General features: G+C 38.0%; 1 protein-coding gene across 1 annotated transcript in view; it reads right to left on the bottom strand.

The window, feature by feature from the left end:
- COG5 (component of oligomeric golgi complex 5) overlaps positions 1–23,906 on the bottom strand; it is a 194,602-nt gene that overhangs the window by 23,388 nt on the left and 147,308 nt on the right. The window contains exons 14-16 of the mRNA XM_074168160.1: positions 22,029–22,128; positions 1,851–1,961; positions 537–599 (exon numbers count right to left, since the gene is read on the bottom strand). Coding sequence (XP_074024261.1) covers positions 537–599; positions 1,851–1,961; positions 22,029–22,128 — 274 coding nt within the window. The remainder of the gene's footprint in view (positions 1–536; positions 600–1,850; positions 1,962–22,028; positions 22,129–23,906) is intronic.

The following is a 23,906-nucleotide window of genomic DNA, read 5'->3' as shown; positions in this document are numbered from 1 at the left end:
GTGTGTGTGTTGGTGGCCACACTTGGTTCAGCTGTTTATTCCCCAGACACACCAGCTGCCCTTCCTTCCTCTGCACACAACCCCTCCCAGGGTAGTGCACGGCAGGACAGATGTGGATAGATGTCATCCACAGAGGGCTGCATGGCCAACCACATTGACCCCCACAACAGCACCGGGTAGCATAAAAATCTTAATTTTATGTGTGTGTCAGGGAGGACAGGGGGATGATGAAGGATCCAGTTATTGCTGTGTGAATGCTGCAGAGAAAGACATTCATTTTCACAGTCAGATGACATTTGGGTTCTGACCATTACGGGAATATTCTTGAACATAAACGCTACTGGAGCAGTGATTTGGCACGTGAAACATACATGTAGCTGCAGATACAACAAAATACAATTTTCAGAATATTTGGATACCTTTGACTACCATATACTGACACAAAAATAATACCAGGGAAAACAAGTGCCCATTTAAAGTGTAACAAACAAAGCAAAGCTCAGCCCTCTCCCTGCAGCATATGGACATTCAATTACCTTTAAGGCAGTTGTGACTGTTTGCTCAGCAGCTGCTGGAAATGAGCTCTGATTGGTAATGACCTAAAAATTTTAAAGTAATTGTGAATAGTCAACATTCAGCAAATTATTAGAATCCATAACATTTCATTTCATTTAAAAACATACTGAGTTATCCTTAGTAATGAGTGGTTTACATAGGTATAGATAACTATTAAATGTGTTTTATACAGACAGACTTTTCAATGTACCAGTATGCGTCCTTTGCTTTCAAATTTCCTATGGACTCTGCTTCTGCCTTGGCAAAGAAATGATTCAATTGAGTTCAGCTGAAATTTAGCTGAAGGGTTAACAGAATCAGAATAAAAATAAATGGTGTATTCTCCCACAGCTAAGTATAGAATTTATGGAGAACTATACAAGCAGCTCTACAGGAAATATTTGAAAGAATGGCTGTTCTTTCTCAGTATTATGACTATTATAACACTACATGTTAAATAGCTGTTTATGTACAGCTACAACAATATTAGAATTGAAAGTCAAGGAATGAGCTGAAGGCATATTCTACTAATTTCCTTACAGTTATGAACATGCTATACAATAGTATTTTTAAGCCTGATAAGTACTGAACTCAAAGACTGAATCATATCAGATCTCCCTCCAACACTAAGGCACATGAGGTTCATTACTAAATACATCAGAAAAAGCAGACTTAAAAGTTATCTACCATCTGTTTGCAAAATCCAAGCAAATTTTATAGGCTTTTTAGCATTTTTTAACATTCTTTAAACATATCCAGAGTCAGGAGTACTCATGTTCTTTTTTCTAATCAGGCTAGGATTTAAACACAATTAACTACAACTAATGCTATATCTGTTTGTTTTAATTTACTGTGTAACCATTGGCATCACTAAGCCAGTAAATTTGAATTATTCATAGCTGTGCTTAGTTGTGACAACATTTCCAGGCCAGACTTTGGTCACAGCAACAACACACGGAGATATTTGTGAGGTGCTGCTTTTTCTGGTTTCACTCCTTCTTCACTTCCCTTTTCAGTTTGGCCACAACCGTGGGAAAGCAGTGAGGGTGAGATGCGATTATTCTCTGTAGACACATCTTTCACTCCTCTTCTAATGTTGACAATTTGTCACATATCAGTGCTTACAAGAGCCAAGCAAGTCTCAAAGAGTTGTACAAACGCATAGCAAGGTGCAGCTCTTAACCCCAAATTGGGCTGTATTTGTCAGAGCTCTCATCAGCTAATGGGGAATATGCATACGACAGAGCAATGAAGTTAACATTATGTCAAGAAGAGAAATACCAAAGGAAGCCTACCTTCAGAACTGATTGGTGCAGTTTGTATAGCGAATTAACTACAGCCACGTTCCTCCGCTGTCCCTCTGTGAGCGGTCCAATCACCTGGCTGGCATCTCCTTGAGTAGACAGCTGCAGTGATTGCAGAAATTGTTAAAAGAGTACCAACTCTTTAAATAGTGCATCACTGCAAAATTATAGTAAACTAAACTTAGACCATGGCAGAAAGCCATAGGTCTGCAGTACAAATGTTGTTCCATTTAACTCTTGTCTTGATTCATGATTTCCATCTCCAGACAATACAAACTGAAACAGGAACAGTAACCGTGTCAGACTGCTGTCTCAGCTCCCAAACCACAGCACTCAGACACTGATCTCTTGAAGATACCTAGTCCCAGCATAACTTCAACTTTGTAATTTAAGAATCAGGTCAAGTCACATACCCAAGGACACAATATAAATGAGCAGCAGCAGAACTGAAAAGGGTATGCTTTTCTGTATGCTCTCAGTCCTTCTGACAACCGTTCAAGCCTCCTCTTAAAAACTCTGTTTCTTCAAATGGATTGCTTACAGCTTGTTACATATTAGTGGCTTGCAATCAACAGGAAAATTGAACTGCAAGGACCAAAACTGCTAGTCCTGTCATGAAAAAGGGTTCTATGCGTCTATCCTTTAGCAAAAATAAAAAAAAAAAATATTTCTTCATATTTAAACTCCTCAAAGCATGCATTTTTTTATCATTATCACAGAAATCAAAATTCCAGGGTGATACATAAATAGCAATTAATGACAGAACAGTCCCATAAGGATATCACAGCATATGTTTATAATTTAAATTAAAATAAATTGTAATTGGGAAGCAAGTGGAAATTTTCTTGTGCACTGAAAGCTGCAGAAATAGAAAGAATTGACAAAAGGCTATGTGAATTCCAGAAGAAGTACATCTAAATATTAGAGCAAGAATGGCTATTAATAGAAGGCTTTACCGAGATATAATTATCTGACTAGTTATCTACATTTCAGGATACAAAATTATCCTCCAGGAAACTCCTGAGGATGCCTAGCTCCAAAAGTCTCTCAGTAAAAATATATTCAACTCATTGAACAAGTCATCAAGAGATTTTTATGAAGTGTGCCTTTAAACGCAGTTGTAGGAAAGAAAGCTCCTAAACTAAAACTGAATATACAGTAACAACTGTTTAAGAACAAAAAGAACAAATATAACATGAAAATTTTTAAGTTATGGGAAACAGTGAATCTTTACTAGTGAAAGTCTATTCCTGTACTTCCCATTGCTCCCACTCAGCATAAACACAGATACCATGCAAGCAAAGTTATCTAGTATTTGCCAGCACTGCTAATAATGAAGTTTTAGACAAGTTCTTGCGAAGTCCTCAAACCAGGACACGCAGGAACACAAATTTATTCACAACGCTGAGGTGACAATATCAGTTCATTCCCCTTTCTTCAAATTTAGGGATTATTTCAGTACAAACAGGTTTCTGAAGCCTTTGCAGAGGGAAAAATCTTTCCCAATGTGTCTTAAACTATTTGACATCGGAATGCATCTTTAGGCTAGCTGACAATGTATCATCTCAGCATTTTCCTGCCTTACTGATGAGAACAGCCATGTGAGCTACATACATTTCCGTTTCCTTCCTGATATTTCCATTTGACAGACTTGACTGGTTTTAAGCATTCTGCTTCTCATACTTACACCTTCACAGATTAATAAGAAAACAGCTGTGCAGAGAAACACCCTGTCCATCCAGCTGACCACACTCCCAGATCCCAATACCCCTTTGTTCACACCTTTATAAGCACTGCATAGACTATTCAACTCAGTTGGGTTTTTTGCACATTTACAATGATTAAACATAAAAGACAATACTAAGACAATAAAATTTTACATCCTAGTCACTTAAATTTCAGTTCCTTAGGCTTCACTGTAAATGTCTCACAATTTCTTTCTCTTAAACATTATGAAATCATCAAACTGTGTCTCTTCTGCTGGTAGAAAATCTTAACCAATAAGTAAAACAAATACAAGTATAAACATAACCCTTTTGCAGGAACAAGCAACTCTTGCAGTCAGCAACAGTGCACAGCAGCTTCACAGGTAAAGTCTAAAAATTACTTAAAAGTAACCAATCTTTTTAAATTGTTTACCATATTAAATTCCCTAAAATTAATCAATTTGAACTTTGACAGCTAGATGTGTTGATCCCTTGTGTATCTTAAAATAAAATCACTGGTCTAAAACAACAAGGCTTGGAAAACTCAACTCTTCTAACTAGTGGCAGGAACTGGGCAGCCCAGGGCTCCCTAGCACTGCTTCTCCTGGAGGTGTGACATGGAACACCTGACACCTCCATGTGCTGGTGTGCTCTACCATCATGGGAACATCCGGCACCTACATGGGTAGGTGTGTCCTACCATCTGCAGTAGAAGTCTCAGGTGGTTGTCCCCATCTCTTGCTGTTACCGCAATGATTTCTATGACCTTGCCTAGAGGCAAGAAGCTTCTGCACTGAGCTCTGATCAACAGAGTTCATGTTGAGTATCAACAGAGTTCATACACTTTGCCACGGGCATATACCTGCATTTCAGGTAGTTTATCACTATTCCAATATTCCAGTGACTCAGGCTCAGCTCTTGACACCTCTATTATCCATTGTACAATCATGCATCCAGGTAGGAAAATGCCATCATTGTGTCCCCTGAGTTCCAACAAACTATGCTTATGGCCCATTCACGTTAGACACAAATCACCCCTCAATTTCTCTTCCATCATACCTGGTTTTATCAAAAATTCATATTCAATAGCATTCATACACATATATTCATATATAGCAAGTACTTTTGAAGTTCTGTGCGGCACACAGGTTATGCATTTAAGCATAGTGGTAATGTAACACTTCCTCTGTTACCTGCCCACTGGGGATTGCACTGTGTAAATAGTTTAAGTCAAACAAGTGTGAAGCCTGGCCACATCCACTCAGCTGATAGACACAGTACAAGGGCCTTCTTTCTGATGAGGGCACTAGAGATAAAATCTGATACCTTTTCAATCAGTTAGATTTATCCAGAAATGCTAAAGGCCAGGAGGGTGAATTTATGCTAAGCAGAAATCGGAAGGACAGAAGGGGTGACTTCATCCCAAATCAGAATCTATTTTGGGAAAGAAACAACAAGGAACATAGGAGGTTCCACTCAAATATGAGAAAAAACTTCTTCACAGTGAGGGTGACAGAGCCCTGGAACAGGCTGCCCAGGGAGGTTGTGGAGTCCCCTTCTTTGGAGATTTTCAGGACTCGCCTGGATGCAGTCCTGAGTAACATGCTCTAACATGCTCTGGGCAATCCTGCTTCAGCAGGGGAGTTGGACTAGATGATCTTTATGGTCCCTTCCAACTCTAAAAAAATTCAGTGAAAATTCAGTGAAATTCAGTGAAAGACAAAGCTTAGCTGAAGGACCATATCTCGTCTCCAGGGAACCACCAGTCACCCTGGGAGCTGGTCTGGCTTGAGCCTGCTATCTGAAAAGAAAACAGAGGAAAAGAAACCATGCTGAAGCCAGACCTGAATGAGCAGTAACAATAGAAACACAGAATACCACACGTTGGAAGGGACCTCAAGGATCATCTGGTCCAACCTTTCTTGGCAAAAGCACGGTCTAGACAAGATGGCCCAGCACCCTGTCCAGCTGAATCTTAAAAGTGTCCAATGTTGGGGAACCCACCATTTCCCTGGGGAGATTATTTCAATGGCTGATTGTTCTCATAGTGAAAAATTTTCCTCTTCTGTCCAACTGGAATCTCCCCAGAGGTAACTTGCACCCATAACGAGGACTGTAACTGTTCCACTTTTCTGTAGCTGTCTTCAAGTAGAGCAATTGATTTCTTACAGTCTTCACTTTAGTTGGGTAAACTGTTTCCACTTTTACCTTGAAGGCTGTCTACTATTTACAGCAATTTCATGGGCACTAGCAAAGCACGGGCACCCCATTCCCCAGCAAGTGGCCAGTTCTACCATGGTGACACACCAGTATGAGCTCCCTTTGCTAACAGGAGCTGCCAGCACATGAGATGCAAGTGAGGAGAAGAATAAGGAAGAGAAGTCTCCCACCAGCGAATATTAGCCAGGACTTTTGTCATGCATCCAGGCAGTAGGACAAGGGTTGTGTCTTGTGGTACCCTCAAGAATTTGAACATGAACTTCTGCCCCACACAGCACTTCAAGAAAACTCAAAGGGCAGTTGTTAAACTAAAATGAGAAAGAAACACGGAGCTACTGCCTTTCTGACATGTATATGAGGACACTCTCTAAGGTCAGAGGTTGAAATTTGCAGGTTCAATCCAATAGCTGACTAGTTGAAGGAAGCTGGTTAGAAGACTTTTTTTTTTTCTTTGAATCTAATTCAACATAATCTGAGGACTAACTAGCAGATTGCATAGTTTAACTGAACAAAAAAAGACACTTGTAGAAGCTGATACACAAAAAACATGTCACAAAGAGGAAAAAGCTGACTGAAGGCCAATCTGACTTGCTTCAGACTGACATGGTTGAAAAATTGTAAGCCATAACTGGCACTGTGCTCTCACTAAATTCAGAAGTCCTTCTGGAAAACAGTCTCTTTTAGTTTGTATCCTTCAGTACACTAACGTGGTTATACTGCTTCACCTGCAGAGATTACAGGTGCCTCATATCGGGTCAGTAAGTTGCACAATGCAGAAAATTTCTGGAATGATTCACCTGACCACATGCAGGAAATCACATATGTAAAAATGTAGAGAAATAAGCACTTTATTGAGTAATTAATCCAGCCTATTTTCGAGACCCTGCTTTAGGGAGAGAGCGAATGCATCCTGTATGTACCCATTTCCCTCTGCTAACTATAAAGGGAATCTAAAGCAGTACCGCAGATATGCACAAGTATCTATACTGCCTGAAGCTGTCAGGTGAATTCTCACCTTATAAATGTATTTGCGCCCCTTTGCACGAGATTGCCTTGAAAATATGTCTCGGAAATAACTAGATCAAGTGTTCTGGATTTTACATTTTTCTATGTTTAATACCTAAGAACAGACATGTAATTTGACAGCATGGATTTGATCTCACATGTTGAGACATGTGCTATGATAAGATTGCTTTCGGTTTAAATTCTTGTTTTCACCACGAAGCAATCAATGTAGAATTTAGATTAGGACATGAATCAAATCATCAGTTCTCCCTCGGTTATAAAAAAATGCTAACTGAGTTTGTCTTTTTCTTGAAGAAAAGCTCAGACTACTGATACATCTTTTCCTATAATTTGTTTAGTGTTTCAAAGTGACTAACTTCCCCTCTTTCAACAGGTGGCAGCTCAGAAGAGACACTCACTGATTTGCGAGCTAGTTTGTTACCAATCCCTTCACAGACTGAACATTTTGTGAAAAAGCTCAGTTTCACGCTAAGTAGCTAAGATCTTGTGTACATCCTTACTGACAGTTTTGGAAAACTCCGTTTATTTGATTTCTGTACTCTAAAACAGCCTCAGCAAACCCACCCTCTAAAGAGCAGGAAACAGCATCATAATTTAGAAGGAGTATGGAGAAGATTTTAAATCAAAATAAGACAAAAGTAGTGCCTCTCAACAAAGCCTTTGATCTAACTCTAGGATCACGAGACTAATGTGTTTTGATAGCACAAATTGAACTCCAATTGTCAAGCTGACATTTTCAGGAATAAATACATTCCTAATAGAGGCAGCTGATGTGGCCATACCTCTGGCAGAAAGCAATCAATCCATCTGGTACTTGGCCTCCTGCCTGATCGTAACAACTTACTATAAAGCACAGAATCCATTTACAGAGTTTCTGAGTCAATAGGGCTCGGCCCTGGGATTTCTCCCATAAGCTACAAATAATTGGGATGATTTACTATTAGGTTTAATATTTTCCATATGGCAGAAGGAGCATTTTACAATCTCTTTCCACCTAAGAAACACAAAAGTATACAAGAATCAGCTTGCTCTTTTTGTAAAAATACGACACTGTTTAGCAGAAAAGTCTGTAATAATCTGAACTCCACTAGCTATGCCACCTCATATATTAGCTACTTAGAGGGCAATTTGCAAAAAAAAAGAGACATAATTTAGAGGTTTGAAGTGTAGGATTTGAATGAATGTGTCAGCGCAGATAAGGTCCTTGACAGATGAGGATAAATTAAAATGAATGTTCTGCTTTAAAAAAAATAAACTAAAATTTAAGAATAAATCATAAATAGGAATTTATGTTCTTAGAATGACTTCTAATTTTGCAAAGAAGATTAAATATTTCAAGATATGAAGAAAGAAATAAGCTGTGAGTTCAGGCAATAACTTAAAATATACATAAAAACATGCACTCTCAGGACATTCTTGTAGCTTCCAGAATATCTCTTTTTTTTTTTTTTTTTTAGCTTCCCCAGAAAAACAAAAATTTTATATTCTAGGAATACAGAAATGGAGCTCTATGGTGAAGGCATTCAAAATCTTATAAAAACCACGATCATTATTTTGGAAAGAAAAATTTGAAGGAACTGTTAAGTCCTTGACCAAGAAAAAAGACTGAACGTCACACTCATACTATTCATGCTAGAACAACAGCAATCACCAAACCATTCCCTTGGGGGCATTTCTGGTTTGTTTTGGGTTCTTTTTTTTTTGTCTTCCTTAATATTTTCAAAAGCAGAAGAAATGGAAGGAAAACAGTAAATGGTCTTTCTGTAACAGAAAAGACAGGATTTAACTCTAAGTCTTCGAATTATCTGAGAAGAAAAGCACTGTACAAAATAATCAAAAGTCAGTAACAGTTCATGGACATTAAGTAATGAGATGCTTTAAAACAGCTCTGCTATCAGAAAGGACCTAAAAACAGTTCCTTTAAGGAATCACAGAGAATCCTAAACCTGAAGCACTTGGAATAATTTCTCAACTTCCAAAAATTATGCCCCTTGTATTTGACATTTTCTCAGATTCAGGTTTATCCAGTTAGCCCAAATCTGAGGAGGATTTCAAGGACAATGTGTGTTGATCCTGATACCTCTGACTGTAACAGTTTACTGAATTTTTCATGCTTGCCAAATTAATGACTGAATGATTAATCATATTTTATGTCATCCCAATAGCTGTTGGTCCCAACCAACTACTGAGAATGCATCTCCAGAGGTGAAGTGCAGACATCCATCCCCAAGACACATGAGATGGGTCCAACGTGACTGGGTGATATTCACCTACACCTAAGAAATATAATCAACTTATTTAATTGCCATCTGCCTTTTTTGGTATCGAGTCCAGGCGTTAATTGAGATCAGAATACTTCTACCCTGCAGAAGGTTACAAATGAGGTTTACATTGTCCAACTCTCATTAGAGTTGTGTCATGGTTTTGGCTGGGATGAAGTCGACTTTCTTACTAGCAGCTGGTACAGTGCTATGTTTTGGATTTGGGATGAAAATCGTGTTGGCACAACACTGATGTTTTGAGTTGTTGCTAAGTTCTCAAGGCCTCTTCTGCTTCTTACTCTGCCTTGACAGCGAACAGGCTGGGGGTGCAAAGAGTTGGGAGGGGACACAGTTGAGACAGCTGACCCCAACTGACCAAAGGGCTATTCCATACCATATGACATCATGCTCAGCATATAAAGCTGGGGGAAGAAAAAGAAAGGGGGGGATGTTCAGAGTGATGGTGTTTGTCTTCCCAAGTAACCATTACGCGTGATGGAGCCCTGCTTTCCTGGGGATGGCTGAACCCCTGCCTGCCTGTGAGATGTAGTGAATGAATTCCTTGCTTTGCTTGTGTGCGCAGCTTTTACTTTACCTATTAAAACTGTCTTTATCTCAACCCACAAGTTTTTCCTCACTTTCACTCTTCTGATTCTCTCCCTCATCACACCTGTGAGGATTGAGCAAGCGGCTGTGTGGTTCTAGCTGCCAGCTGGGGTTAAATCATGACCAGTTGATCCCATATTGCAAAATACCAAAGCCTTACCATATCAACATATATTTAACCAAATCCATTCCTGAATCATAGAATTTAATTTGGTATGAAATAACTTAGAGCACACTGTAACAAAATACTGTAAGGATTATGCAATCTTGCTCTTTTTCTACCTGTTAGCAAAATTACGTGCTAGATCTAAAGAAGTCTTTTAGGGTTTTGATGTGTAGCATCACATCAAATGTGATGCTTTCCCAGCAAGATAAAACTAAGTACACAGTACTCTCAAAACCAGCCTTTTATCCTTGGATGATTTTTTCTGGAGTTTAGCCAGTATCTCTTAAAAAAAAAAATAAGAATCACACATTTGTTATGTGAGTCACGATCTAACCAGCAAAAGACAACATGAGAATGAAGAAAATGTTTCATGAAGTTATTTTTTAATGCAACTTTCTCCTCTATATTTTTAATTCAATTTTTAAAAGTTTAAACTTAAAAGTCACTTTGAAAAGTGAATTCTCAGTTCGACATTTCCAAGTATTCACTGACCAATATAAGTAGCTTCCTAATGACTGCTTTAACAAAACTCTTCTGATCTTTCCATAAAAAAAAATAAATCACAATACCTTAGCTGACTTCTGATTGTTTTTAAATTAGACCTACTGCCATCTTTAGCTTTTATTACTGTACAGTGAAATAGTAATTATTCTTAAATTATTTTAGTATATAATAGCCTCCCACATATTCTATTTAAATACCTATTAATGAATTCCTTTAATGTGCCAAATATTGAATTCATATTTTTGGGTCCTCTCATTTAAATAGCACAGATACAAGTTTTTCAATGACAGTAACACCATGTCTTCAAGGTATTGGTATAATACAATTAATTCACGTATCTCAAAAAGAATTGGGGAAAATATAATCTTTCACATTACTTACACCATTGTAACTGACCTGTTAGTTACAGAAAACCTTTCCTGAAGTGTCATTTCACTAGTGTTCTTGACGATTTGTGAGCTTATTACATTTCATACTTCCATCTGAAGTTCACAATATTCGACATTTAGACAGGAGGACTAGATACATTTCCCTGGAACTGTCAGACATATCTCATTGTTGGAATATGTCCTGAATAGTGATTCACCCGCAAATGAAAGCTCACAATTCAATATAACACCATCTAATACCAGACATGGATTAATTCTTGTAAGACCACATAATAAAAAAGGCAATCAGAAATTCACTTTATGTCATTACAATGAGAATTCATCATGCTTTTCAATTCAAAACCATCACAGGCCTCATAAATTTGCTGGAGTTTAAATCTGGTGCCAAAATTTTAATGCATGAACAGTATTTTCCCTTCACTGGAAGAATGTGATTCCAGGAAATCTTGTCTCTCTCCCTCTCTGCTCTGTTCTCCCCTACTTGGTTGAATTATTCAGATAGCTAAGTTTAGCTATGTCAAGTAAGAGTATGGGTGGACAAAAAACCAACAACACAGATACTCCGAACCACATAGTTATGTCAGCAAATACCAATAAACATCCTAACGGAGATGCAGCTCACATAAGTTTTCTTGCTAGTATACCATATTTCGTTTGGGGAACTTGAATAAATTAAGTGAGCAAACCAATGGTTTTGGTTAATGTAAGGTATATTTCTCCTTAGCAATACGTATGACAGCCTAACAAATGCTTTCCTCTTCATTTTTTTCATTTCCATAAGAAGAAATCAGAATTACAGCCCTCCTAGATCAACAGCTCTTGCAACATGTTACGGATATTTTTCCTTGCCACTAGCCAGACAGGGGCAAAAGCAACAGAGAACTTTAGTGCAGCTCCTTTCTGCCTTTTCCTAGTCAACCACTAAGTAGAGACTGAAAGGTTCAGAAAAAAATCCTATCTCCACGAATACTCAGAGAAACATAAGAACCAATCCTTCTCATCCAACTGTTTTATTATTGCAATGTTTTAAATTCTAAATCCCATTTTTCTTTGTATTTCTGCTTTTCTTAACAATTTCACTGATTGAGCCAAGACGTTGCAATGTAGTCTCTGGATCAGCTATAATACACTTAGCCTTTTAGATTCTTGAAAAAAATGTGCCACTCATATTGCTTATAATCTAAATAACCAACTGAAAACATAAAGCTTATTTAAATCTTCATTCCCCTGATCAAGCATAACAAATACTACGAAAATACCTTGTAAAGACGCTGTCTCTTTCTCAGCTCAGAGTTTAAGCTGAATTAATTGTTGTTTTTCTATTCTACCTGGCCTTTTAGCATTTTCTTTCCTCATTGTCTTTATGGTAATGAGGTTTACAAACCAAGGAGAAGCATTAATACATTAGAGATTGTTTATAAACAGTAAAAATATAAACCAAGATCACAGCACATTTAATTTTGATTCTATGATTGAAGGCAGGCCAGCCAGTGTAATTAGCTCACTCCCCAGTTTATCTCACATTCAGTTCGGTTTAATGGAGTGAAATTCAGATGAAGTCAGAAACAATTACCGCAGCTGGTTTCTCACACAAATCTGAAAAACGTACCTGATCAGATACTCATACCCTACACTTAAAATGAGCCGTTTCTCAGTACATTAGTAACACTGATGCTTTCAATGCCTGAATAGCATGAGATGATTCTATAATTGTAATCTCAGGAAGAGATATCAGAAGACCTGTTAAGCCATAGCATGGTAGAATTAAGCTTCAAAAACTACATCACCAAAGACAAACAGCAGACTATTTTCTATTGACTATCATATTTCAGATACATCATAAACCCACAAAGATGAAATCACACACACAAAAAAATCGACTCATCTGCCACAATATCATAAATAGTTATGACAATGGGATGGATATGTAGAAAGTTGAGATCTATTTTAAATCTCAGTAATTACAAACTAGTTTTTAAACATACTCAAAGGAAAGGATTGACTTTTTTTTTCCTGAAAAATTAAAAGACAAAAATAAATTCTCTAGAGTAGCATGAGATGAATATGGTCTGTTTTCTCACAGTCTGCCTCTTTAAACTCAAAACCCCTCCCAAATAATCTATTCCAATCTATTCTAAATGGCTAGCTAGTGGACCAGAGATATTTAATAGGGATATATTAATGCTGAATATCCACTAAAAGTGGAAAATTGAAAACATCATTATGGGTAACTGCAAAAGATTAAGCCACCCGAGCAGCATTAAAGAATGCAACAGTAGCTGAGGATGTAAGTGAAGCAGAATTTGGGATCTTACGCCTGCAAATCACAAGTTCGAATATAAACTAAATATTGACAGGCTGAGAGAGCTGGGGTTGTGCAGCCTGGAGAAGAGAAGGCTCTGGGGAGACCTCATAGCAGCCTTCCAATATCTGAAGGGAGCCTACAGGAGAGCCGGAGAGGGACTCTTTGTCAGGAAGTGTAGTGACAGGACAAGGGGTAACGGTTTTACATTGGAAGAGGGGAGATTTAGATTAGATATTAGGAGGAAATTCTTTACTGTGAGGGTGGTGAGGCACTGGAACAGGTTGCCCAGGGAGGTTGTGGATGCCCCATCCCTGGAAGTGTTCAAGGCCAGGCTGGATGGGGCTTTGAGCAACCTGCTCTAGTGGGAGGTGTCCCTGCCCATGGCAGGGGGGTTGGAACTCAATGATCTTTAAGGTCCCTTCCAACTCTAACCATTCTATGATTCTATGAAACTGGATTGAAGGACAGTAAGAGATAAGTTGTTTGTCTCAGTTTCAGTCCTAGTGGAAAGTGGGTATTTATTAAAACCTTTGCAATGTGTATCCCTGATGACAATCTTACTTGAAGCCTCAGGAAGGAGACCTGTGATTGAAAAGGTCTGAGAGAAGAGAAATTCATCTTTAAATATGATTCCTATAGAGTAGAGACAGAGCACAATGGCAGGATAATGCACTGAGCCATACAAGTTTTGTGGGCAATACTAAAAATAATTTAAGAACAACTGCAGCAGAGCTGACTTTCCATTATATATATTTTGATGCTAGTCTTATGTAATGCATTTGGTGCTGATCAGCATTACAAAGATCAGTGCTCTAAAAATATCTGAACATGACAGATAGATAGATGCTCCTCAGCCTATATCTCCATCCATTACATTCAATAAAAATAGAATATTAAATTACAGAAGGGGTTGGTTGCACTGGCATCCAAAAAGGCGTCATCTGAGTTGGCTGAAAGAAATACCTGGCTACCTGAAGAAAGTGTTGAACTCCTGAAAAGAGTTAATATCCAAGAGTTTTCTTGCACCCATCTAGCAGTATTTGGTGTTGCCAAGTAGCCACACCACCACAGACAACTGTGCTCTTTTCAAGGACTAAAACTCTGGTAGAAGCACCAAATGTTATTTGAAAATAAATCAAGCGCGGCTGACAAGCATTACAGACAAAAAAAAAAAAACATGTTTAGGAAAGTATATCTTTTGAAGCTTTGGCAATCTAAGAAAATCTTAAGACCAAAAGCAATGTTACTATACAAGAAATCCGCATCTCCTAACTTTTGCCTTAGAGGTTTATTTACATCAGAAGTAAGAAAGTATGAATTCCAGATGCAAGAAAAAAAATATCCCAATCTGTCAGCATTTTAAACTTCCTCTTGAGCAGATTTTGCATGTCACTCTCGTTTGGTCTCATTCACATATTGGCTACACCCATAGCAGTAAATTAAATAGTGCCAGGAAAGGTTCCTGGATCTGACATGTGATCATCTGTACTGCTAACTGTTAGGAGAGTCATTAGCAAGTTTTTCGCCTGGGCCAACAACTACTCTCCCAAATAATCTCCAGCCATGGCTCAGGAGAGGCAATATTGCAGAGACAATCCCCGAAAGGGCACTGGCAGGAAGCCACGTGCTTTGGAGCAGAGGAGCCCTTTCCAGGCGTGAGGAAGGCTGTCCCACACTGGCTGGCCCCAGTGCCCAGGAGTGTTCCCAGGCACCCTTCCCTGACTAGTACAGACGTTACTGTCACATGCCATGTTGGAGACTGAAAGAGTTCACAGCTGGGATGGCAAATTCAGTCCTGAGTGCCAGTTATAAACCCTTACTGACCCTGTGCCTTCAAGTGAGAGAGGCAGACATTAACATAAACATCAGGGTGACAGTGCGGAGCAATTTAATACACAGTCTTTCTGCAGCAGAACCAGACATGTTTTGCTGATCCTTGAAGTGAGGCCAACACTAATCAGAACGAGCCTCGATGATACAAATTTGCCTTCAAAGAGATGAGACCAAGCTCATATACTTACATACATTTACTGTTCTGAGGACAGTTACATGTTTTTCTTTCCACACCCATACTCTGTTTCAAAAGCAAATCCAGACCACCTGGGGACAAGCAGTGAGTGATGGGGATATGTCAGCATTTGACACTGAAGGAAGGGGTTGAAACAACAATGAATTGTTATGTTTTTCTACTTAAGCTCTTTTTTCGTATTTATTTTCTTAAACAATAATGCACTAAAAACACCTGTCATCAAGTACATATTACTCATCATTATGACAGATAATAATACTTTACAATAACACAGTCCCAGCTACACTATTTAGTAGCAGTTAACCAAAAGGTAGATCTCAGTAAACCCTCAGAACAAATAAAGTTTAGAAATAACGTATATTAGTTTGTCATAGAATTTTTATATCAGTCACTTTACATTTAAATGTTAATCCAATTAAATATTCAGAGTTGTTTTACAACATCTGAAATCCAGTTTCACCATTGCACTGAAAAACAGTATCAGGCTAAATCAAAGCTTCCCAGTTACTTCCCAAGAACCTTTTGTACTTGGCCGAGTACCCACATATTACTGCTCATATTACTGCTCCAGTACTCTGTGACTGGTGCACGTTCCAAAAGCATGTATAATGTTACATAACTCAGATATTTACTTAAGAAAACGTAAATTAATCTCAATATACTACTGAGATCCAGGATAGTGAGAAAGAGGCTGCCTACTCTCTATCACAGATATCAGCTGATGCTGACTTTTCCCTCAAAACAACTCAGAATCTAAAAACCTTGTTCACCAAAGAAAATTCATACAAATTTCTTTATGTCCTAAGTTTACAGTCATCCATTGCTTTTGGGATCAGAATGTCAAGTCCTCTCTCATTTTGCCTTTTGGCATGTCAGGTACCAGAGGTCTCTTATGTGAATCAACATCCTGCACTTTGAGGACACGGGACAACTATTTGAACCTTGGCACGGTGACTAATTTTTGAGGCATTTACGACTTCTCTTTAATCTCAAAATTCACTTCTATTACTGGGTCTTTAGCATTTTAACTTTGAAATATATAAAATACACCAAGTGTCACATTATGTTTTCTTAAGAAGATTGGGGAAGAATTCTTCAAAACACCGGGAAGAACTGTGCTCTCTGTACAGCACTTAAAAACTTCCAAGCGGCTTCTACTAGATAAACCTGATAATCAGAAAATCCCACAATCATTGCCCAGGGTAAAATCCTGATAAGAAGCCAAGCCTCTACCATGAGCTGTGGGCAAAGGATAGATTAGTAGCTCTCCTAGAGCAGTGCCTACAGCCTGTATTTTGGGCCTCCACCTCATTCATCAACTTCTGTAATATGTTTGACACAAGTCCAACCACATTTAGTTAAGGGAATAAAAAAACAATTCAAATTCTCTATTTCCTTCCTCCCTCATTACACCCACTCTCCTTCTCCATCTTCTGAGTGCTTCCTCTTTATGATTGATTACAAGTCTGACAGTGGGAAAGATCTCCATTATATCATCTGCCTGCAGCCTCTTGTCTGTTGGAAAGATCCCTTTTTTTAGACAAACTTTTCTGAAACATATTACTCCATAAAATACAATATTCCATATTTAGAAACCTTCTCCAATTACAGGCAATCACAGCTCCCACTGATTTTAGCCTCATCTACCCTAACCTTAGGATAAAACTGCCTAGAGTAATATGGTCATGCAGATTCTTGCTTTGCCTGTACTTCAAGCAGACAGGAACTTGCTCTGCTTGTGCTCCAGGCTGAATGAGAATGTTGTGTTCAGCAAGGTGCCAAGCTTGAGCTGGTCACCCTGGCCTGGAGCGCAGCTAAAATGTCCCTTGCCATCTGGGAGCACAGCAGAGTGAGTTTGGGTTTGCCTAAATCATGTAAGCATACCATTACATACCCGCAGTCTTAAGACAGTTTGATCTACCAGAAGTTGCCAGCGTAATCACCCCCACCTGCTCTGAAAAGCAAGTGGGCAACCTGATTTTTACAATCCTGCCTCTGCAAATTACTCTTTGCTTGTTTATTGGCTAAAAGATACCAGGCCGCTTTGTCTCTGACAGCAAAGCCTTATGGTGGGAGGAGGCAGCAAGACAGAGCCTCCGCAAGACAAGACAGGAGGGATTGCTGTGGGACTCTGATTGCAATTAATAAAGATAGTCTGACAGGATGACTGTAACTCTGGGGAGGAAACTAGTAGAGGTCTCCAGGTTCAAAAAGTAGGAGCATCGCATCTTTCCTAAACAACTGCATTTTCATGTTCACAGCACAACACATTTCATCTATGTGCACTTGGTGGGTGTGTTAGTGTATTGCAATCCACCCACACGCCAAGCTGAACAGAAATAGCACAAAAGTAAGAGAACATACAGTACTTACATTTCTACTCACAATATATGAGGTAACTGAAATCATCACTCTAAAAGCAGAAAGAATGCAACAAAAACCCCAACAATAAATACTGTTTCAAATAGTCCTGTGCTGGGAAGGGAGTAGACTAGATGACCAAACAGGGCTCTTTTATCTTCAGTCTCTATAAGGACGATGGATCTTGCAACTTATTTTTCTGCTTTTTGGCAAAAGTACACATCTTGTAAACTTTCAGAGCTTTTAACTCTCCATGTTTCATGACTTCTCTCCACAAGACAACCAGTTCTAAGTATCAGTAAGGGAAATAGCTCTATCAACAGGCAATCCAAAACATAGTGACTGCAAAGTTGCAACAAAGAGATTTTTAATTATGAGAGAAATCACAACAATTCAAGTACATTTAAAATTCAGTTCAGTAAATGACAAAATTACAGGTAATCAATTGGAAAAATACAGTTTTGTCTCCCTTCCAATCAACAGGTGAATATTTTCATTTTCATAAATAAATGAGAAATTTGACTTAAAGTAACAAAAATAAAACATTAATTTAAAATACTTCTGCAATCAATCAGCCATTTTTTCCAAAAATTGACAGCCAAAATGTATTCACTTCTTATTATAGAAGATTACTGTGGAGTACTACCCTACAGCAGTGGTCTGCAAAGTGGGGTGCGTGCACCACAGGGGTTATGCAAAACAATCCATTAGGGTGCAGGAAGAAAATACCAGAACTTCAATAGTACATGTATATAATTTATAAATAAATAAATATACGCATAATGGGGGTGCATGCTCAAAAAACTTTTACTGATAGGGATGCACGACCGAAAAAGTTTAGAGACCACTGCCCTAGAGGATCCTGATACGCAATCACTGCTGCCATGTCAAAGGCATCTAACGGAGATGTTGGTGAGATATAAGCTCTCTTTTACACCTCTTCTCAACTATCACTCATATAAATGGGTGAAAATTTCTCTAGGAGGAAGATCTGTGAGCTCCTATCTTTCATTAAGCATCATGTATTCTCAAGAAAATCCAAAATTACTTAACTTTTTGTTTGTTTTCAGGAAATGCAACTTACTGGTTTCTCACTAATTTCTTCCCTCCGCTGTACTTATTGTCAGCATTTGATGAAATTTTCCTTATGTGCCCAGCTACACAATAGAGTAACGTGTTATATGTGTCAATATGAGACGGGTAACTTAAGGTATTTGCAAATGGAAACGGATGGCCCCTCTGGAAAACTCTTAAATCAAGGAGAAAAGTCAATGTTCTTTTTTATCTGGGCTACCTCACTTGTCTGAAAAACTGGTTGGTGAACAAAATCTGACTCAGTAAGCAGCCATTATGTTAAAAAGTAAGCAATGGATTAGAATGTGCAAATGCAGAAGAGGAAAATTTTGCTCTTGTCCAAAACATGATGATCAGATTTGTTAATCTCTCTTCCAATTTGGAATAAGAAGGATGTAGAAATAGTGACTAAACAGAAATCTCGCGGTGTCTGTAATCATTATGAAGATGTTTGGGCTGCCTGATTTAGGGAAAATGTGAATGAGAAGAGACAAAATAATAATGGCACAGAGAAAATATACCAAGCACCCTTCCTCAGCATCACCTTACAAAACACATGAAGGATGGTGAAGTTGAAAGGTAATACTCTTAAATTAACAGAAGTATTTTTTTAAATTTACTGCAATGTATAATTATCCCTTCAAACTCTGTATAGTAAGAACATCTGCAATTACACTGAGTGAAATCAGGACAATAATCCTGAATGCTTCAATGGCATACACCAACCACATCAAGCATCAGCAAGGGGTTAGCTAAAAATCCACCCAACAGCAGAATATATCTACCAACTGCTCACAGAGGGTTATTTATATCTTCTCTGAAATCATTTGAACTGGTTAATACAAGAATAGGTCTCAGGCACAGTAACAGCTAGTTCTTGGGGTGGGGAAAGCTGAAAACCAAAAGCCAGCAGTGTACCAAGCCATAAGTAACACAAACAAATGTTTTGGATTCACAGGAAGAGGCCATTGTTTTCTTACTTGGTTTTTACTTCAGTACCGTATGTACAGATTGCTAGATTCTGCTTTTATTTAAAGGTAAAATCTTAGAATTTTGAATAAGATTCTCGTTATTTGTCCTATCTAAAGCTAACTGAAAAAACAGCTATAAAGTCTTAGGGAACTGGAATTCCAAATACAAACCCTGACATCAGAATATCTCAACATTTTTAGGACTGCACATTTCAGTTTTTCACCATTCAAATCTACCTGCAATATTACAACAACATTAAAAAAAAATAATTCTAATGACCCTTAAAAGCCCCACCTGCCCCACCCACCCCACCCCCCCGTCTTCCTTCACTAAGAATTCTGAGATTTTTTTGTATACTTTTAATTTGGAAGAAAACTCAATTGTGAATTCTTCCAGGAAAATTCAATTTCCGTCTTTACCACTGCTCTACTATAGCTATCAGAAATGAAGCATCTGAGCAGAAACGTTACATGGTCACCCTTCTCAGCTTTAGAAAGCTATCGCTGGAGACTGGATTGCAAGACTGAATGAAGATTGCATTCTTGGCTACACCACTAAAACATAATGAACCAGTGCTGTCTGACATAGCTCCTGTTCTACACATGGTACATGTTTCAGGCTCAATCTGTCTGCCCAAAAATAGGTACAAAAAAAAGTTAAGATGTTATAGATTATATCCACAGAGCTGGCAAGCACGGCACAGGACAAGTGGGAGAGCCATGCTCTTCTGGAGCGGCAGCTGGAGGCTAGGCATGATATTTCAGCACTTTAAAGATGGCACTATACAATTATGCCCTGGCAACTCTGTTGAGCCCTTCCAGTTTTAAATTTTATAACGTATATCAGTAAGGAAAGAAAAAAAATTAAAGAAAATGTAGTTGTGCGATACATAATTGATTTTTTTTAATTTTATTTTTGTAGGATTTTTTTTTGTGTGTGTATTCTTGTAGGACATTCATGTTAACTCTGCCAGTTTGACTAATCCTGTCACTTAGTTTTCCAAAGTTTTAGGTTTTATTTTCAGTTGTCAAATTCAAAAATTTCGAGGGCTCAGACTCCCTTCTTTACTCCTACATTCCTTTAGTTTAAGGTCAGCTAATACAAAGCCACAAACCATGCCCTTGTCAGTTTATTTCTACACATCCTTTTTATCAGGGTTTCTTAAGAATTTGCCAGCTGGCTGATCACAGAATGATGTACGCTTCCAAACAAGTCACTGGCCAGATCCAAACTCTAACAGAGATGATGAGCACAACAGACCCTGGTGCTCTCACAGTTACAGCCGATACGTCTTTTTTTTTCCAGTTGAATGCCACTATTTGACACTACAGTCCATTAAAAATAGAGGCACTAGTGTAGTATTTTTTACTCATGATGACTCTTGCAACCTAATAAAAATCCTGATTTCTTTCATGAGCAAATTTCACTCTGAAATTATGAAGCCATGATTCAGTGTCTTTAAAGAAATAGCCAGCTTTAGAACTATGCTCTAAATATACAGCAAAATAATGTAAACACATTTTTATTTTAAATATTCTTTACAGCTTTCATGAGTGCTTCACCTATATTCCTCTTCCATACACTAGTTTACAAACTTCTAATACAATCAACAGGCATAGTAAACAAGGTAGTACTGAGTTTCCATTTTTTTTTAATGCTACTCCCAGACAGCAGGTGTCTAAAAGGTAAACAGACTCCATACTACCTTAATTGCTTAAATGTTTTGTAGCCAAGTGTTACAAAAAATTGTTAGCAAGTATCTCTCTGTAAATGAACCATCTCGTAAATGAATGTCACCAGAGCCTGGGTTTGCTTTCAGAATTAATGTTGTTTAAGTGAAAATCTTGTTTACAAATACAAGTAGTTAGTCATTTCTTGTTGGTCTGCGTACTGCAAAAATTATTTTTCATCTCTTCATAAGAAAAGTATTAAAATTCCAGCAACAGACTTCACAAGAAAATGGTTGATGTTAAAATTTTTTTTTTTTGTATGATGTCCATTGGCTTTTGGGGGATCGCTACCCAAAGGATAAGGCTTCGGGGATCCTTCCTCTCTTCACTGTAGCACTAGATTACAGTGCATGGCAAATGACTGGAAGCATTTGACAACTGTAAACAAATCAAGGGTCAGTTAAATACATGGCAAATAACAAATACCTGCAAAAAATGCCCAAATTTTGTTGCAAATAGTGAAAAAATATATTTGAATACTCCAGATTTTAATACAATAAAGACGATGTACCATGTAACTGATGGAATATCAAATATTACACTGAATTGAATTGTCTTAATTTTACTTAACGGCAACAATTTTGATTTTTTTAAATTAATATGGCAAATTGAATTTGGAGTTACATAGACAAATTTTACAGCTATCAATAGATTGTATTTATTTGAAGGCAGAGTTTACCTGAAAATGTTTCCAAATACAATGGAAAGCCAATCAAAAGTTTTTGTCTATCTAGACTGCTTTACTGTTAATGTTGTAAATCTACAAACAGAACATTGTACACAGAAAAATATAAGTTTTTAGAAATTTAAAATTACTTACAAGCTGCTCAGACTTTACACCATAGAGCTGAATGGTCTTTGCCACATTTTTTGCCACAGCTAAACTCAGATCTGGATCCACAGCAGCCACATTTAGCTCACTGGAAGCAAAGATTACAAATCCTAATTAACAACTAAACAGTACTGTATTTAATTGACAAAGAATTAACTATGAATAAGTAGTTACGTGGCATGTCAATTTAGAGAGAGTAACACATACAACCGAGTCTTTCTAAGCACTGTAATTCAGTTTACAATTTAACAAGTCATTTGGGAATTCTATGTGCAGTGTTCCTATTCTAATAAAAATGAGCAAAGTTTAGGAATGACACTTCAGTATGAAATCACTATTAGTAAGCCATTCAAAAATATTGACTGCAATTAACTACATTCAAGCTTTGGCAGCAGCTTTCAAACATTACAGGTGAATACACAGTCATTCAACTCTGGAATTACATGAGCTATGCAGAAATACCCAGGGGACGCCTTAGCTTGACACAACTAATAAGCTGTGTTTTAGGCAATCCTTTATAGTAACAGAGGCCTCAAAGGAATGACAGGGAACAAATGAAAGAAGGAAAAGACTTCTAAGTCACTTCCAGTACTTTTTGTTCATGGAAACCCCCAGATGTCCATCAGCTGGGGCTGCACTCATTAATGCTCTACTGAAAACAGACAAGCACAAGGACCATCATACTCCTAGGGATGAGATTATGGAGAGACACTAGGCATCCTGACATAGGAATAACCTTCTACAAGAACTTTGCAGGGCCCCAAACATCATTAGCTAAAGGTCACTGGAAAATTCGGCTGAAATTTCTTAATTTTCATGTCGTTTTCCCTTCTCCTCTGCAAGGAGCAAAATAACATCAATAGGTATGTTCTAAGCATCTGTAACTCCCAGCCGCAAGTACAGTGTCAGTATTTAGTATTATACACACACACTCACATACACATACTATGAATACTGCCCATCTTTTTCAGACTGTATTAAACAGAGTAGTCATTACCAAAACCTTATGAGGGAAAATACACCATTGGTAATTTAAGCAACTCATTTAACAAATTCTACCTGGAATAATTGTCTTTATCTATTAACTTGCTGGTTTGCTCTAACAGATTATTTACATCGGTATTATAACTTGCAGCTGAGCAGCTATCATCTTCCCTTTGACACAGTCAAAGAAGATATCAGACATTCACAATATCTGTGAAGTTTCTCTTCCTGATGTTTTATAAGCTTAAACAATAAAACTTCAACTAAAAAGACAGTTATTCCAGAAAAATAAAATACAGAAAATAAATAATAAATAATAAAATTTAAGATAAATTACAAATAATAATAAAGAGGTGATTATCCCAGCATTGGTGCCATCTCACCTCGAGTACTGTGTGCAATCCTGGGCCCCACAATTTGAGAAGAATGTGAAGGTCCTTGAATGCATCCAGAAGAGGGCAACAAAGCTGGTGAAAGGGCTGGAAGGAATGTCCTCCTATGAGGAGCAGCTAAGGACTTTGGGCTTGTCTAGTTTGGAGAAAGGAGGCTGAGAGGTAACCTCATTGCTCTCTACAGCTTCCTGAGGAGGGGAAGTGCAGAGGGCGGTGCTGAGCTCTTCTCCCTGCTGTCCAGTGATAGGACATGTGGGAATGGTTCAAAGCTGCACCAGGGGAGGTTTAGACTGGACATTAGGAAGCATTTGTTTACTGAAAGGGTGGTCAAACACTGGAACAGGCTTCCTAGAGAGATGGTCGATGCTTTAATAACATGTTTTAACTTTTGGTCAGCCCTGAAGTGGCCAGAGATGATTGTTGTAGGTCCCTTCCAATTGAAATATTCTATTCTATTCTATTCTATTTCTACTTCTATTCTATTTCTACT

This window comes from Numenius arquata, chromosome 2 (genome assembly GCF_964106895.1).
Source record: "Numenius arquata chromosome 2, bNumArq3.hap1.1, whole genome shotgun sequence".
NCBI classification, from domain to species: Eukaryota; Metazoa; Chordata; class Aves; order Charadriiformes; family Scolopacidae; genus Numenius; species Numenius arquata.
This window is presented reverse-complemented; position numbering and strand designations above follow the sequence as displayed.